Raw genomic sequence first — 18,470 nt, 5'->3', positions numbered from 1 at the left:
TAAACGGATCAAGCACTGAACGTGGATGCCATTGGATTGCGAGGAATTGGGTTCATGCCAAGTGCGTTGCCTGCCACCGTGGCACAGGGACCATCCACAAGTCCCGTAAGCCTAGTTCCGCGCACCGTATGAAAGTCGCGCAGCGGAACCGAGAAGATAACCACGCTGTGAAACCGGGACGAAAACCGTGCGGTGAAACTATAGCAGAGGAAGAGGATGAAGACGAAGACGAAGACGAAGCCCTGGCGAAGTTTGGCCTGAGTGATCAATTGCTGTTCTGCGTGCACACACATACACCGCCCTTGGCCAGCTCCGAGCTTAGGTCTGTGCAAATCCCAGTGCACTTGGATTTGCCAAGCTTCCACAAGCCGATCCGCTTCGTGGAGCTTCTTTCTCTGGCGCGTGCTTGTCTTCCCCAGCGCACCTTTTTTTTAAACACCCTTGTGTACGCTCACTTCAGTTTATGAGGTTTGTGAGCTGGGTTCTTCGGGATTCTTCGAGGCGGCCCTCGTTTGGGTTGCTTTGCTTGATTTTGTGTACGGTTTTGCTCACGTTTGAGTGTTGAATGCTTGGTTGGGTCATGTGTAAGATCCTCGGTGCTCTGCACGTTGTTTGGTTTCATTGGTGTGTTAGTTTGTGGGTGTTTATGAATTTGAGTTTGCAGATTTGGTGTTCCAAGAGCGGTTGGCTGTTTGGGCGGGGTAGTGTGCTGATGAGGCTGTGTGTTGCGTTTGGGGTGGGTTCTGTGGTTATGTTGAGGATGGGGAATTAAGTCTCGTGTTTCTCTTTGTATCTGGTGTGAATGGATTTTTACTGTTTACCCGACAGTGATTTGTAGCGACTTGAATACCTTAGAAAGAATCTAGGGTTTGTTATTCGGTTCAGTGGTTGTGACTTCTTATTTCGGAGTTCTTTTGTGGATTTCAACATATTACTATCTTATGTCCGTGTTTTCCTGAGCTTTATTATGTGGTATGTCGAGAAGGTGTCTGTTCTATATGAAGTTTCGTCTGGCAGCTGTCGATTTTCAATTTTAGATAGAATGTGCCTTCAGGATTATTCACAATTGTCAGGTTTAAGGCAGGGTCAATTCGCAGTTCGGTGTTATAGATTTCAATCAAATGTGCGATTTGCTATCTTATTCGAGTACATTTCTCTTAGTCCAAGTGCTTTGCCCCACCATTCTTATGTGTTAGCAGCGTCTGTATGAGCTTTTCTATGATATGGAAATGATTCAACTACTCATTAACTGGTGTAGCTCTTGACTTGTGATATATTTTTCTCTGATTTTTTGTTGTGAAATCTTGTTCTGCAGCTCGAAGGAGAAACCGACACTTGGGTATGTGCTTCAGGCTATGTTCAATAAAATTATTTGAATTTCAGCACTTGTTTGTTTATTTGTAATCACAAGTAGCATGAGCGGTTCGAAACAGTGTTCATCTATGGGATGGAAGCTATTCGATCTATGACCTTGATTATCGCTATTAGTCCAGAAATTAGACCTTAGCTCTGATCATCTTAAAGCTATTCTTGTAGCTGAAATTTTTTCTGTAATGGTTTCTCGCAGTGGCACGCGGATCAAAACCCGCAAACGCAACATAGCAGTTCCGTTGGACACAGCAACATTTGCAGATGCCGTGGTCCAAATCTACAACGAGCACAAGGGGGACTTGGTATGTCAGAGGTTTCTTATTGTCTTTTCTATAATGTCAATCTTATTTTAGAGTATGTCGTTGGGCGTGTAGTTTCTGTCAAGAACATGTTGACGTTCGTTGTCAAGTTCCAAGGATTTTTTTTATTTTTTATTTTTTTTATTTTATTAAATGTTCTTCAAAAATCTCTGCAGGAACTCATTGCAAAGGATGTGGACTCATCAGAGCTCGACTTTTCAAGATATGGCGAAACCTTCTTTGAGGTAAGATCCTTTTCTTTGGGATTCAAATACTGCGCACCTCTTTTCATCGTACCTTTCAGATGATGTATTTGGGTTTAAGTTGTATATTCATTGATTTTTTCGAAACATGTATTTCCATTGTTTCCGGTGTCGAAAACTTATCCCCTCTATCCATCAGGTTGTTTTTACTGGAGAACCCAACCAGCCAGGAACAACCAAACCGGAGGAAGGAGAACGCCATCCCTACTCCGTGTTAAACTGTGATGACACTCGGGAGAGCATCCTCCCGGTTGTGTTGTTTTTACAAAAAATCATCAGGCGCAGGCCTTTTATGATCAAGACTCTCGAGAATGTGATGAAGAGACTGTTGCAATCCCTGGTAATCTTTTTCGTCGACACTCTCTCTAGAAGTCATTTACAACACAATTGTAGTTATCAATGCCAGCCTCATGCTTCAGTCAAAAGGTCATTAATACTGTCTGTTTCCACTGTGTTGATACATGAGAGCACTACGTCCGGATACGTTTTCCATTTTCATAGATTTACTGCACAAGTTGATGAACAAAAGTCAGCGTACATCAAAAGCTTGTTTTATGTCAATTTGCCCCTTGCTCACAATGTATTCCACATTCACGTTGCCTTTTGCAGGAGCTATATGGCCCCGAGGATCGCAAAAAGCTGGCCATTTTCACGGCTCTACATTCTCACAGAAGCTGTCCGGGCTGCCACCTGAAACAATCTTCTCCGCGTTGATGAGCGATGCGCTGATCGCCAAGGGTATTGTGCTGTACTTCGTGACTGATGTTTTCAAGGTGTACCTGGTGGAGAACAGCTTGGATGACCTGGTGAGTCTTTTGAAGCGCGCGAAGATGGACGACCGGCTGCTGGACCTGTTTCCCATGCAGAAGCGGTCTATCGAAGCGTTCGCCGAGCACTTTGAGTACGGCCACTGCACCCGCTGAGATGAATGGGTTTCCGGGGGTGACATAGAAGTGTGAAGTGCTCACGTGCAGTGAGGTCATGTAGAAATGGTGGTAGGTGATGAATGGATAGGAGTGGATGGTTGGGTGTGTCGCGATGAGAACATGAGCGTTGGTTGTGGAAAGCCTGTAGTGAAGGGTGGGGTTTGTTGGCGGGTGTTGCAGCAAGGAGGGGCTGGGTGTGTTGGTGTAGTACAACACGAAGAAGGTGTTCGATGTGAAGCTGAAGGAGCTGCTGACAACGATGACGGATCAGATCGCGGAGGATGTGAACGTGAATGATGTGGTGGAGATGGTGAAGCAGAGGCGGAAGGAAGCGATGCTGCCGGACGTGGACGTGGTGCGGACGATCTGGGATGCGATAATGGATGCCGTGCAGTGGAGCGGGAAGAACCAGCAGCAGAATTCGAACCTGGCGCTTCGGCAGGTGAAGCAGTGGGGGAAGCTGTTGGGGGCGTTCTGCACTACGGCAAGGCTGGAGATGGACCTGATGTACAATATTCAGATCCACTGCTACGAGGATGCGAAGCTGATGAAGCTGTTTCCGGACATCATTCGAGCGCTGTATAACCAGGATGTATTGGCGGAGGACACGATATTGAAGTGGTTCAAGAAGGGGACGAATCCGAAGAGCAGGTAAGGGGGTTAGGTGAGGACGGTGATAATTTGAGTGCGGTGGGTAACGGTGTTGAGTAGCGAGTGTTTTTGTGTTGAAGGAGTGGAAGTGGGTGTACTGAAGCGATGGTTGTGATGGCAGGCAAACATTCGTGAAGGGGTTGGAGCCATTTGTGAAGTGGTTGGAGGAAGCTGAAGAAGAGGATTGAGATTTTCCCTATTGATCCATGGGTTTTTTAGCAGTGAAATCAATGCAATTGTTTCTTTCTGGGATCGCTTAGAATATGGTTTTTCACCTGCATCTTTCACTGGAGTATGCCATGATATGAAAGGAAGTGTTCTTTTGGTACTTATTGTTGATGAATCACATGGGCACTTCACTTCTGTATTGAAGTTCCAAGACAGTTCGTTCTGGTTTTTTTTTACCACTCTTTTAAATGACAGCCTGGTTGCTTGTCTGTTTTTTTGGGAATTGTGGAATTGCTGTCTGTAAACCAGCAAAGATGTAATTAGAGTGGGTTGGTGAGTAGTGTTTGTATGCGACTACTATTATGTCGCAGTCGTTGAGTATTCCTAAATGGTTCCAGAGGTGTCGATTTTGGTTTCAGCAACTTGATTCAGAGCATTTGCTGAGTCCTTTTCCCGGCGTATTTCACTCCAAGTTTCTGTCCGATGTCCTCACAACGAAAAAGTCAATACATCTGATGTCTACGGCATAAATTTCTGCTTTTCATCAAGTCGAATGAAATATGCTTACGTGGATGCATTCATCTTGTATTGAAGCCCTCCGAAGTTCACATGGTGTAATGAGACAAATTAATCGTCGCGTGTTTTTAAAAGTACTCTAATGTACATTTATCATCCTGCAAGGTTTATCCAAGGCTGGTTCTCAACAGGATTTCGAATGTCTCCACAACCATCAGTCTACTAGACACCCTACATGACACCACCCTTGAGTTGGTTTGAAGTGCGGAATTCTCTTGAAAAATGGATCTCCTTAGGATTGGAAGCACTTTGTCGAACATTACCGGATTTTTGGTTTCGATTACCGTGAATCTTGTGCACAGATTGTCATTGGACATACGCCATCATATTCTCATCAAATCGATGGGAAGATAAGCCTAGGCTTGTTTTTGTTGTAAAAGTGCCCAGTACGTGGGAAGTCTGCATGAACTGGGCCATTCCTGGATGCCACTTGGTTTCCCTCCTTCGTCGCCACCTTGACTGCCGTTCTCCCCCAGCATTGGAGGATCTGATCACTGGGGCTTTGTTATATACCCACCCCAGTTCATTCTTTGCAATTTAAAGTGTTGTAATCGTTTGCAAATTAATCGCTTACACTTGTGCAGACATACCGGCTCTAGAATTTTGCCTGATCAAGTACAGTATCGTTGTTTGCAAGTTATGGCAATGTCGGCAGGAGTAGCAGAGCTCACATCTGTATTTTCCTTGACAGTCATTGGGCAGAATCAGGGAGCGACATGGCAGCAAGGGCAGGAGCTGAAGGTGTGCTCCCCTTCTGGAGCTGTTTTCAAGAAATCTCGAGTTGCTGTGACTGCCGCTGCATCTCAGCGAGAATCGGTCAGTGTCTTTCACTCTTCTCCATTGCAAGATTCTATTGACCAGAGCTTGAACACATTTCCAATGTTGTAACCGAGTTGCAGAGCAGTTGCAATAATGGGATCATGGTACTATACATACGTGCATTGTCAAGATATGTGCTCAAGGTTTGTATTTAGTTCCAGACTTGCTTCTGAGTGGAAGGAGCATAATGGTTGATGGTTTGAGCATGTTGGACAATATTCAGGCTGGAGAGAGCGCACCAAAGCTTAGCACATTGATGAGCACGGCTGTGGCGTTGGCTGGGGTGGCGCTTTTGGCTGGGAATGCCGACGCTGCCATGCAGAAGGTGGAAGGTACAGAACGCGAAACGCAAGACGCTGTGACCACAGGAATTAGAGAGCCTTCGCGATTCAGTGCTGCAAAGAGCAACTCAGTGCAGGAGGCTGGGAAAATTAACTCTCAGGCTTCAGGAGGACTGATCCTCGGAGCGCCCAGGCTTGATGAGCCTGCTGGTGCGTACCGCTCACCCCAGGGCAGCACCTATGGGGTTGACGAGACAGGAGGCAAGCGATCCACTCCGGCGGGAATCCTGCAGGGTAACTCCCCAGGGAACTCCGGCGGCTCTGAGAGCTCAGAACCTGCAGTGATTGGTGGTGATGCAAGGGAGTGAGCGTAAAAGCTCTTCTTAAACCGGGGAAGATATGCATTCTAGCATAGGTTTTCCATGGTTCTAACCCGGTTGCTGAGAAGCTTTGCTGCTTGCAATTGTAAATTTTGTAAGAGGGTCTAACGTCACAGTCGGATCGTGTCTACTGATGTGACACAATTGTATCTTTGAACAAGATTGATGAAGTAATAAGTTCTGATCTGCTCGTTTTAGTACTTCCATGGCTGGCTTTTCCATGCGGTAAACTCACATCATTCCAATTTTGTACTCATTACGTTACCTGATTTTCGCAAACACGCGCACATGGAAGGAATCGATCCCAGCACTAATTTCGGCACTTACAGTAGCAGATTAGCTTAAACACGGCTGAAAACTCTGCTATTCCCTGGTTCTCTTTTCCAAAAACTGTGAGCACGAACATGAAAACGATCTTGTTCGTATATCACATTCTCGCAAGCACATCACTGGCTTCTAGAAAAGATAAACGAAAATTTTCGCGAAGCAAACAGCTATAAATGTTAAGAAGACAGAATCTCAGTTTAGAGACGAAAACGAGGAGAAAGGTGAAGTGGAAGTGACGGAGTTATTCTACACGGGGAAATAGGAAGTTATCCAAATAACTGTTGCTCTGATTCAATCTTGTTCCAAGCCCGTTTCTATGAAATCGAAACCCTAACTCTACAGTTTGAAGCGCCTAGACAAGCAACTAATCCCCCAAAACCTTGACTAACGCCCGAATATCAAGTAACCCATCATCACCATCGCAGCAATTCAAGCGCAAAGGCGTAGCTACAAACTTGAGGATATGGAAGAAGGTCGCGGCAACTGGAGAATAGTGGAGAATCCTCCTCCTCCTCGTTAGATGTTACCCTCGGCGACGGGGCTCCACTCTATTGCATCTCCATGCTGTGAGAAGGGCGATATGATATTGCGACACAGATTAGGTGTAGGTATATGACAAAGAAGCCTTCTCGTTCTTGTTCTCAGAAAGCCCCTGCATAACTTGCAGAAAGATCTCCAGTTTATTATCTATAAATAGTTCTGTGCCCAATTACATATGTTTCAGCTAAATTATATATATTTATATTTATATTCACATGTTAGATAAAAAGTTGTATTTGGGATAATATATAAAACGTATAAATTAATTGGCTAACAATGACATTTATAAGTTAAAATAATAGGAGGTTCAAACATGGCCTTTTTGGGTGATATTTCACCTATGATGAGATCTTGAAGTATCTTGTGATATTTCAAAATGACATTTGATACTTCACCAAATCACTCAAGGTAGGTGATTATGAAATCGAAATATCAAAAGAGGGCCATGTTGCTTGCCTTAGCTTTCTTCCGTCTTTGATTCCATACCACACCATCTAACACCATGCCTTAGCTTAGGAAAAAGTTTGAATGGTGAGAATTTGGTTTTGATATTTTGAGTGATTTTGGAAATATCAGGCGCTAAATCCTAGTTATTTGGATTTGCAAAAGTGCCATGTTTGAACCCCACTAATGGTTCAAAGCATATGGTACATTTTCTTTGGTAATAAGTAGATCTTGAAGTTAAATGATAGTAAACTTGTTTTTTAAACAAAATTAATTGATGGTTTTAAATCTTATAAAATTCCAAATTCCAATAAAAAAATTCAACAAAATTGAGGAAAATTAAATCACATTAAACTAAATGGATGGAATTAGATTTTTTAATCATCCATATCAAAAATAAAAATGTAAATATAAGTTCACATTTGTAAATATTAAGAGATATGTATAAATTAGTTTTTTAAAAAACTATTTATTTTGGATTGTGCGTTTTTTTTTTATGTTTGTATAAATTCTTTAGCTAAAACTTGCTGGAAAGGAATTTCATAAACATGAAATAGGAACTTAAAGATAAATGTGTATGATACTTTACACAACTGTTTGTGTTGCAACAGATTATCAAACATAATACAGAAGATTCTTAAGAGTACTCCTCTTACTCTTCTTCTTTTTAATAGCACACAACTAAATTTGAAAAAAGATCAAAGAACTTTAGAACATTTCACGAAGTTTAACAGAAACAAACGGTCTTGAAGATTTTTTTAAAATGGTCCATAAATCCATAAATTTCTTTGGAAGTTGCACATGGACATACAATTTTCTTGAAGAATCAGTTTTAAAGTGGGGTTTTAATGACAAAGAAAACAGAGTTTATACTGTGTTCAAATCCAAGTCAAACTTTTGAGATGGTTGCTTTAAATAAAATTTATATCACAGAATCCAATTTTGTGTGCATATATATATACATCTATATATATATATATATATATATATTGTGTACAAATATATATTATTGTGTATAATTCACGTTCTTGTATACAACATGATGATTGGAAAAAAAATAAATTACACTTAAATAAATGAGTATCTATATACTGATTACGTACCGTAATGACTCTCCTCAGAGTGCACGACCTCCAAGTGAAATGACGACATGTGTTAGTATAATCATAGCCCCACGTATTTAGGTCACTACTTGTTTAGTCCGTACATATTACTATACGAACGTACTCCGTAGATTATATAGAGTAATTACGGTACGTAATCAGTATGAAATTTCGCAAGTACATTTCGCAAGCAGTCCATGATTTCCCATTGCGAGAGACCCCCCCCCCCCCGATGATGACCATGTCCGATCCTGCGGACCATAACGAAGCGCCTACGCAAGTCCCGGGAACAAGAGCCGTAACGGGATCCAAGCTACGCCCCGACACATCCTCCACGAGCATCAGGTACATTCCCATCATAATCAGCGCGGCTAGCTGACGGAACACCTTCTGCCATCGCCAGTCCTCTCCATGTTTCAGATTTTGACAAAGCAGGTGCCGAATTACAGCGGATGCCATCGCCAACAACGTCAAGTACGTGTACACAACGGCCACGTTGAACATGAGCTGCGACCTCCATCCCTCAATCGACGAATGTGCTATGCCTTCCATTAGGAAACTGCCCACTAACGATAGCACCATGATGTGGCAAGTGTCTGAAAGTGCCTCCTCCTTGTCGATTTTCTTCGGAGGCGTGATTAATCCATTCCTATGAGGGTTGCGTGCAAGAGCGTTGAATGTTTCGTATCAAGGGAGAAACACCGAGATTCCAACCACAAAAAAGACAAGTGCGAAGGAAACTGATCCTCGTCGCAACGCAAGGAGTAGCCGATGGTAGCGCAGCGCCTAAATGTCCGTCACGTCGCAGTAAAGCATGGGCGCGGTGAACTGCTTCTTGGGCAACCTCCAGAATCTCCAATGTAGCAAGTTATAGCGCATGGCGTCATTATCGACAATGCCGAGGTCAAGGCATGGCGCTGGTTGTAGCGTTCCGCCATGTGGGCCATACTTGTATTTGCTGAGCTCGAATCCGGACGATGGCACGGCGCTGGGCTCGTATTCGCAACAGTACTGATATGGAACGTCTTTAATTTCCTCAGGTCAGACACCGAACAATGGACGCAGTACTGACTCGTTCCGAAACAATGAACAGTCCACCTTGGGCAAGTCCCAGATCGGACGCGTCGGTAGCATGTCAGGACCGCGCCCGACAACCGATTCCACATGATATGAAAGGCAAGCCAGGAAATTACCGAGCTTCACCAAGGTCGATAATGGCTCTAGGCGCCTCATCACAACTCTCTAGTCCCGCGCAACCTTTCCCACAACTTCCACTCGCAGCCCGTGATGTTGTTACAACCGGATCCGCAACTACATACTTACGTTCCACCTGCACACCCCGCAAAGTACATCGAAATTGTGACACTCTCTAAACGATTAAAGCTGCGAATTGACAATTAACCCCAAGCGTCTGCACTCACTCATCCCCGACCCGAGCCTTGTCCCGCAGATCATACGCAACCATGCACCTCCAAACTGCTGATCCAGGAGGCCGGTGTTTCAGCGCAAGAAAACGTAGTTGCTGGTATCTGAAGGTCAAAGTCAAGGCACAGGCTGCGGTGGTAATGGAGCATCATACCGTTGTGATGACGTATAGTGTCGTAGGGGTAGACAGCCAAGTCGAAGGTCACTCGGTGTGCTACTACAGTAATCCCTCTGGGCTTCGATTAATGCGGGATGCCCACGATCTGCACACCCCCAAGAGGCTAAATGAGGAGCGTATCTAGTCGGTAGACACCAGTGTTTCGAGAAAATAGAAATGTTGGCTGGTATCGGCGCTACTGATCAAGGCAATCAGGAAGGTCTAGTGCAAGGGCAACATTTGGATTCCTCTGCTCCGTCTGTCGCTGACGTTCATCATCAGTTTGTGCAAAAATATTTCTTTCCTTCATCTCTCTCTCAACCATAACAACCATTGCTCTTCAAACTCTTTTCACATATGAAATGGTTGTTTCAATAGGCACAATACTTTAGAGTCTTTTCCAAACCTGTTCTCATACCATTGCTATGATAGGTGATTTATTACAACTTTAAAAGTTTTTATCACTTTAGACACCTGGCTATAGACATTGGAAGATTAGTGATGTTAGGGTGCAATTGTCTCGTGACACCCTTAGTTGGATTTTTTTCATTTTTTTTCTTCTACAATTCATTAATAATTTTGAATTATAAATTACTTGACTTCTTATGCTAAGTATTTTTATTGTATAACCAAGTACTTCTTGAATAAGAGTAAAGAATCAATTCTATCAATTTGGGATAGAATTCTAACTAAAAAAAGATATTTTGTGGAGTTTAGAAAAGATCTGTAATAACTAATTAATTAGTAATCATAAATTAGTTTACTACAACTCAGTACTAAATCAACTTGTATGTATGTTGAATTAATGACTAAACACATTCAGAGTAAATATTTAGTAGCCATGCTTATATTAAATATCTAAAAGTGTGCAAACAACATTATAGGTATCTATGCATCTTAGCATCATGATTCACCTTTCACAACTACAATTGAAAATAAGTGATCCTTTATAAAGAAGATAATTGCACCAAAAGTTAATCAAAAAATTAAAAACAAAAATACAAATAAAAACACATTTGAATCATTATAGGAGCTTAGCTAAAGAATTTCTAACAAACCCTTCATATTTGTGTCTCAAATCTAAAACAAAGAAGACATAATCACAAAGTCAATACATCATTTTAAATCAAAATAATAAAAATTAAGGATTAAAAAATGAACATAATCAAATTAGAAAAAATTATGTAAAAATATAGAGAAAAAATAATTATTAAAATGATAATAATAATAATAATCAAAGATAAATGTAAGTGTAAGTAGCATAACTCTACAAACTTATCCAATAAAACGGGCAAGGATGTTGTACATGAACTGTATAAGACAAAAAAATCTTCAAATTTGTGGACATAAATAATGAATTTATTATAGTAAATAGTAAAATTTAACAAAAAAAAACGTATATATCTATAGTATTGTTATATGTATTGGTTTTTATTAAGTAAAATTCTATAATCATATTCTGTTTTATTAAAATAAAATTACCAATTATGACAAGAAAAAAAAAAATGTATGTTCATAATTTCCAATAAGAGTCATTAGAAGTTAAATATGTATTATAAAACTTATTGATAGTAGATTCAACATATAATTATTAATATGTATAACTTTTTATTTTATTTTATTTTTTCTTTATTTCTTACAAGTAAAAATGGTATATGACATAACTACAAAAAAATAATACTACCTTCTTCTTTTTTTGAAATTTATAAGAGTCCAATTAATTGGCAATAATTTTATCTTAATGTGTTTGAATTTATTAATTTTATTTGAAGAAAGAAAGAAAAGAAAAAAATATAATATTACAATGTTATTGTATTTTTGTGTTTTTAGAAGTAAAAAGGATGTATTATGTATAAACTAAACAATACAAAAAGAATTGAAAACCATATCTTCTACAAGAAAATATATGCTATGTAAAAAGATTTTAAAAAATAAATCCTTAAAGCATTACAATAATACGTACATTGCAATAAAAAAAGATTTACAAAAATTATGTAAAAATTAATGAAAAACCAAAACATGTGTAAATAAATACCTAACTTAAATGAGTCATAGATATCACAACAAAGATCTAAAGTGCATTCCAACAATATTAGTACAATATGAGAAAGAACTCAACTCTAATGTTTGACCTAGCTATTAATTTGAAAATAGAATAAATCCAAATTGTGCTAATGTTTGACCTAGCTATTAATTTGAAAATAGAATAAATCCAAATTGTGCTAAGGTAGTAAAGCAAGATTTTAACTAATTTTTGAATGTTAGATTCTTATATATATATATATATATATATATATTATCTATTATAGTAGTTCTAAAGAAGAATGACCAAATTTATTTCTAAATTAACTACCAAAAACTTCATCAAGTATCTTAGAAAGATTTACTTCTATTTTATTTATTATTTAATTTCATCAATATTATTTATCAAAGTTATATACAACTCAATTCGGGTATATTTTTAAAAAATTATAAATTTTCTTTTAGGGGAATGTTAAAGTGACCCACTATTTTACTAAATCAACCCACCCCCTCGTTCCCAGCCCCGCTCCCTCCGTTCCCAACATTCATTCTGACCCTCCTCGTTCCCAGCCCCCGCTCCATGTTCCCAACACTCATACCGACCCCCTCTGTTCCCAACCTCAGCTCAGCCCCGTCACCTTTACCAGCCCTCATCCCGACTCAGGAACGCTGCCATGGTCGCATTATCTGAGCACCGAAAGGCTTCAACCAGGGACATGAGTTGCTGCAGCAGCAAATGCATCAGCAAATCCTGCCCTGGTCTGTCATCGTTCTGGTTGCGTTGCAATACAAATCCCAAAGAGCCGGTAGCAACTTGCTGGGCTGGATCAGTGAGATGATTGTATTTCTCCATGAGTTGGTTGTAGCCTCTCTCACCAACTGCAGATATCGCTGACTCTAGCCAATCGGTTACTGCCTTCTTCTTCCGAAGCACTTACCGGCGCTGTAAGAATTAAGCCGATTGTGCCAAAGGTAATCCTCCAAGTGGTCTGCTAGCTTGCGGTTGTGGTCTACCATGTGGTGTCAATCGGGAGCAAGCTTCTGCACCTGGTTGTGCAAGAACGTCGTGTTGTCCAGCTTCCTCTTCTCCCGTTCCTCAGTCGCCACACCCTTGTAGCGGTGCAACGCAAAGTCCAAATCCGGCTGGCCCCGGAGTAGTGGCGGCGACCCGGCCATCTGTGGGTGGTGGCACATGACCACCACCATGTTGTAAACATTTGACTGACATACTCCATCTCGGTTTGATTCTCAGGTCGCTGATGATCAAGCTCGTTGTAAGGGTCAATAACAAGCTCGTGAATTCCATGTCTCATCACTGCGGCCTTCACAAGATTCAACACCCAGTCCACAGAAGGAAGCTCTTCATCCTCATGTCTGATCAGGAAAAAGTTATCCTGCAACCATTTTCCAGATCCTTTTTGTCCATTCGTGGGGTAGAATTTGCATACGACGCGTCAAAAATGGTTGATGAATATCCTTCTCTATCAGCTTCCTGGCATGCTCACGCACCTTGTTTTCCATTGAGCAGAGACTGAAAGTCCACTTCTGAGTACTTCATTGGCATCCTTGCACTGTTTCCGACTCATCTTCAGGCCACGTGACCCGCCAACTCTCTTGTTCAACTTCATTCTCTGTTTTTGCACACCTTCCCCTCCTCTCCGACCCCTTCTTCGAATTCACGGCAGACTCTCAAAACCATAACAGGGATCGGTATGAGGGACGGTGACAGCGAAGGGGTTGAGAGTTGGGGTTGAGAACGGATGGGGTAGGTAGGGACGAGTGTTGGGAACGGAGGGAGCGGGAGGGGGGTGGGGCGATTTAGTAAAATAGTGGGTCACTCTAACATTCTTTCTTTTATAGTACAATAAATAACGCATTTGTAGATTGCAATGTCTTGAATTTTAATAAATTTTATTACACTTTATTAATAGATTACTATGAGAGATTTTTAGGATTATCTAAAAACCTTAAAATGAAACTTGGATGAAATCTTTTAAATCAATGATAACATAAATATTTATTTAAAATATATATATATATATATATATATATATGTATTTTAAAAGTGTTAAAAATAAAATAATACCTATAAACTTAAGATTTTTTTTAGCAAACCAGTGTATAATTATTCTTTAATATATGTTTAAGAAAAAAAAAACAATTATCTAAAGCATCCATTTTTGTATTAATACATTAGATTTAAAAAAGTAATATTACTACCAAATGCAAAGATTTGCCCAGTATGTGTGCTTTATAAAAAAATTTCTATTATCTACTAGAAGAAAAAATAATGTACTTAATGAACTACATGACTCTACCACACTTAGTTTTAAAACTCTAAAAATATTAATAAAAAACTATTTATTTATTTAACTAAATTAATATTATTTTTTGATATTGATTTGGCTAAAATAAAATTATAATAAAATAAATATTTTGACCTAATTTACGATTTAGGTTCTAAACATATCTTAAATATCTTTTAGACAACAATTGGTACCACACTATTCTACGTAGAATCCAAATAGTTGACAAACATTTAATATTACTTCAAGCCATATCAAGTATCTGAAAATTTAACTAGGAATGAAAAAAATAAAAAATAATTTCAAAATAAATAGAAAAAGAAATCTTACATCTTGATATGAAACATCATATTACCAAGGTACAAATTCAGTTTTAGAGTCTTATAAGGTAGAAAATCTTCAAATTAGAGATTTAGTAAATCTAGAAGGAATTATTCTAGTTGATTTATTATATTGATATTATTTTTATGTTTTTTTCTTCTTTATGAGAATCTTTTTAATCTCTTAAGGTAATTTTTTAAATGATATTTTTCTTATATAAATTACTTATTAGAAGCTTATAAATAATAATCAATCTGTAAAAGGAGCTTGGTTTGTAGAAAAATATGGTTAACTTGTAATTTAAATTGACAAGTAAACTTTACAATCACTACTAAAAACATATGTAATGCCATAAAAAAAATTTACATGATATGAATTTTTAACATATGATTTAATAACTTGAAAATTATTATGTATAATTTCTATTTAAAATAATTCTTTTAATAATTCTTAGATTTAGCATTCTATACAATTAAAATTTAGAAAGCTTATCATATTTCTAAGTTTTAATAATACTTTCAATGTTCATTCATTTGATGAATTTTATACAGAATCTAAGTCATACAACTTTAATAGTTTTATCATTAATTTGAAGCATTCTAAATTCTAATCTTAATCCTTATTTAATTCTAATTAATTCCAACAAACCTTAATAGTTTTAATATAGAAATTAATATCTTAATTCTAATAATATCTCATAAATTCTAACAATATCAATCTTAATCAAAGTTTTAAATAAAATTTAAAAAATTACAAAGCCCATTAAATTCCAAACCTATTTTCTTAAACAGTCTTAAAAAAATCTAAAGTCACAAATACAAATTCTAAACTATAAGCTTAATAAATAATTTAGAAAAATCATAAATATTTAAATAAATACATAAAAATAGTAATGACAACCACAAGCCAAATCATATTGCAATTTTATACATTGAAATAGACTAAAATGCTATGTTTTTGTTAGTTTTATTAACTTACTTATTAATCAATTAAGAAATTTTAACTCCTAGCTTAGAATTCTTTCTTTATTGAACAAGTAGAATCTCCTCAATACTTTGATTTTAATAATAGATTTTTAATAATATTTAAATTCTTTAAATCAAACACTAATTGCGCTCATCAAGACCAAAATTTATGGAAATATAATAGTTGATTTTTAAAAACTATATTCTAAAGTTGGAAATAATTCCTAAGTTTCCAAGTTCTCAATTTTCTAGGTTGAACTACTACTTTCTTAGTTGAGAAGAACCTTAGGAGATACTAGATTAACCAAAGGGGTGTACCAAAATATCTATTTTCTTTAAAAAACATTCATTTTTTTAACATATATCTTTAAAAGAACTTCGATTGGCACTAAAGTGCTCTTAATATATTTCATACTCAACAATGCAAATAATAACCTAACCACTCAGTTTAATAATTTTGACAAATGCCAAACTATAGAACTTGTCAACAAGATGTTCCAAAAGTAGAATTCACTCTTCGAGATAAATGCAAAGATTTTAAACTAGAGCAGTTTATTTTATTTTATTTTATTTTCTAGACTTGGTTGTATTATTAAATTTAAAATGTACTTGACCATAAAATAAAAAAAATCATAGATGAGTTGTAAATACTATTGCCTAAAGCATCCGAAAATAAAATAAAAAACTCTTTTTCTTGAATATATGACTTTGATCTTCATAAACTATTTTTAAAAAAAGACTAATAGAAAAAAATATTCAGATTTTAATATAATATTAGAAGGTAGATGTTTTAGCCTAGATACTAATTTTCTTCCATAAAATTATTTATTTTTGATGCAAAAACTTGTAATGGTTAATAAAATAATTAAAATTCTATTTAGAATTTATTTAAACCAAATAATATATATTTATAATAAGATAAGTTATATAAGCTTAAGCCTAAAAAGTCTAGTTTATAACTTAATTAAATAATATATATATATATATATATATATATATACAATTATACAAAAAAATATTTAAAAATTATACCTCTAAAAATAGATTTTAAATTCTAATTAATTCAATTATTTTGTTATCACTTGGCAATCTAAAAAGTAAGCTTGCCTATTCCAAATTCAAATTATTTCTGTTATTATTAAAATAAAATTAAAAGATTACAGCAAACAAACCTTAAAAAGAATTAGTGCATAGTAGATTACAACAAACAAACCTTAAAAAGAATTATTGCATAGTAGATTACAACAAACAACCCTTAAAAAGAATTAGTGCATATTACATTGAACAGCATGTAATTGCACTTAAAAAGATCATATTTGCAGAATAAATTTATAGAAAACAAAGTAAAATAAAATAACAAACCAAAACAAAGAAAAATCTACTCTACAAACAAATAAAATAAATGTTAAATTTTCACTACTATTTTGTTTGGATGCATCAAATATAATTCCTATACTATTGGACACATTTGTTGGTTATCTCATTTTCATATAAATTGAACCAAGCTCCTTCCATGTTAATTTTATTTCATACCTCACTTCCAAGTTTTAAAAATGTTTTTTTTCTCATACGTTTATTAGCATAATAAAATTGGTTCCTAAAAGGGTTGGTTCTATATATTGTAATAATAATAAGCAAGTATTTTCCTCCTTACCCCTTCAAAAGTAACACAAACACACACACACACACACACACACACACACACAAAAAAAAAAAAAAAAAAAAAAAAAGGCTGTCAAAACTCAATACACAATGGAGCATTTTCAACACCACTTATTACATATTTCAATGGACAAAGTTTCACATTCTACATTCACCCACAAATTCACTACACGAAAGGAACTAAACTAATCAACTATTGCAGGGATTATCAAATACGTGATAATAGAATAGATCCCTAATGATATCTTGATTGTAATTTCGTCTTTTAAAAACAAAAATAAAACCAATCATTGACCAGAAACATATGAAAGATAGAAATTTGTTTAACAGCTCATGTTCAGGTGCTCACCAACAAAGAAAATCAAAAGTGTACGATCCTGACATATACTGGATGACAAGAGTTTGAAAATTTTGCAGGTGACAATTTTAGGTGGAACGAAGAGAACGTTAGAAGGAAGTCTAAGCCACTAATACATTTCGAGGCGGAACATTACCACAGTTCATTTCATTGTTGAGAATTTGGCACCTTTCGGCCTTGGACACACTCGTATTTTCACGTTGATATTCATTTGCCCGTGCTGACTTTCAGTACGAGAAAAAAATATTCTTGTTGGAGTACGGTTATTTGCATACGTTCAAATAAATATTTACTTTATAGTCAGCACTTCGTCTTCCATGACGTATTTCATATTTGCTGAAACACTTCATCCAATACCACCTGCTGTACACTCAAACCATCGTGACACCAACTAAATCCTTACTTCCAGTTCACTACCACACCATAGATCAACTACACGGTGCACCTTACCTTATTAGGTGTTCAAATTCTACATCGAACCCAGGTGCAAACTGCCATCTACGTTCTCAATATGTGCTGCGACTCGACGACAGCCGGACCAGTCCTGCACGAAAGAGCTGCCCGTCGAATCATTGTCAAAGCCAACAAACGGGGACAATCCGCAAAATTATATAGTCACAACTTCATGCGACCCTAACCAATCGCTTTCCTCAAGCTGCAATATCACATCTCAATCCCCTACAACTGGACTCGTAACAGATCCTCCGAACTACGCTCACAGTCCATCTCATATCTCTCTCTTGACACTGTACAGCTAGGCACCATTCTCAACCCCCCAACAGTCACCAGCCACACCAATCCAACAATCAACTGTTCCCGGGTCTATTCCTAAAACCTATCGGCTCCACATACAATACCGTACGTCGCCCAACTAACTGCACCTCGCCAACTTCACATCCACGTCTCCAAACCAGCATGCCACCCTGCAACCTCAACTCCTAACTATACCACCCCAACGCCTGCCCCCGCCACTGTCATCCCTTGCTCACCCATCTCTAAAAACACCACGCCTTCTAAATATGCCCAGCGGCGCACAAAAACGTGTGTCCGTGCCATGCTGACCGCGTTCCGCTTATTCCTGCCCACATGACAAACACATTCTCTCC

The 18,470-nt window shown here is 37.6% G+C and overlaps 1 protein-coding gene and 1 pseudogene across 2 annotated transcripts; both read left to right on the top strand.

Annotated features, from left to right (window-relative positions):
* Positions 1–236: 236 nt before the first annotated feature.
* On the top strand, positions 237–3,912 carry LOC112274374 (uncharacterized; annotated as a pseudogene). Its single transcript, XR_016499917.1, has 8 exons — positions 237–468; positions 1,316–1,339; positions 1,568–1,673; positions 1,847–1,915; positions 2,073–2,273; positions 2,543–2,834; positions 3,040–3,510; positions 3,632–3,912. The product of XR_016499917.1 is annotated as an uncharacterized LOC112274374 (transcript).
* Positions 3,913–4,800: 888 nt separating this feature from the next.
* LOC112274375 (uncharacterized) lies at positions 4,801–5,934 on the top strand. The gene is made up of 2 exons (XM_024503819.3): positions 4,801–5,070; positions 5,297–5,934. The coding sequence occupies exons 1-2, from the start codon at positions 4,894–4,896 to the stop codon at positions 5,720–5,722; spliced, it is 603 nt and encodes a 200-aa protein (XP_024359587.1). The 5' UTR covers positions 4,801–4,893; the 3' UTR covers positions 5,723–5,934.
* Positions 5,935–18,470: the final 12,536 nt, after the last annotated feature.

The sequence above is a fragment of the Physcomitrium patens genome, chromosome 21, assembly GCF_059467195.1.
Source record: "Physcomitrium patens ecotype Gransden chromosome 21, ASM5946719v1, whole genome shotgun sequence".
In the NCBI taxonomy this organism is placed as follows: Eukaryota; Viridiplantae; Streptophyta; class Bryopsida; order Funariales; family Funariaceae; genus Physcomitrium; species Physcomitrium patens.
Note: the sequence above shows the minus strand (reverse complement) of the source record. Positions and strands in the feature narration are given on the sequence as shown.

Bases quoted from the DNA above. Each gene is read 5' to 3' on its own strand.
- LOC112274375 (XM_024503819.3), top strand. From the start codon at position 4,894: ATGGCAATGTCGGCAGGAGTAGCAGAGCTCACATCTGTATTTTCCTTG. The intron at 5,071-5,296 runs GTCAGTGTCTTT...GACAATATTCAG, and splicing joins CTGCATCTCAGCGAGAATCG to GCTGGAGAGAGCGCACCAAA.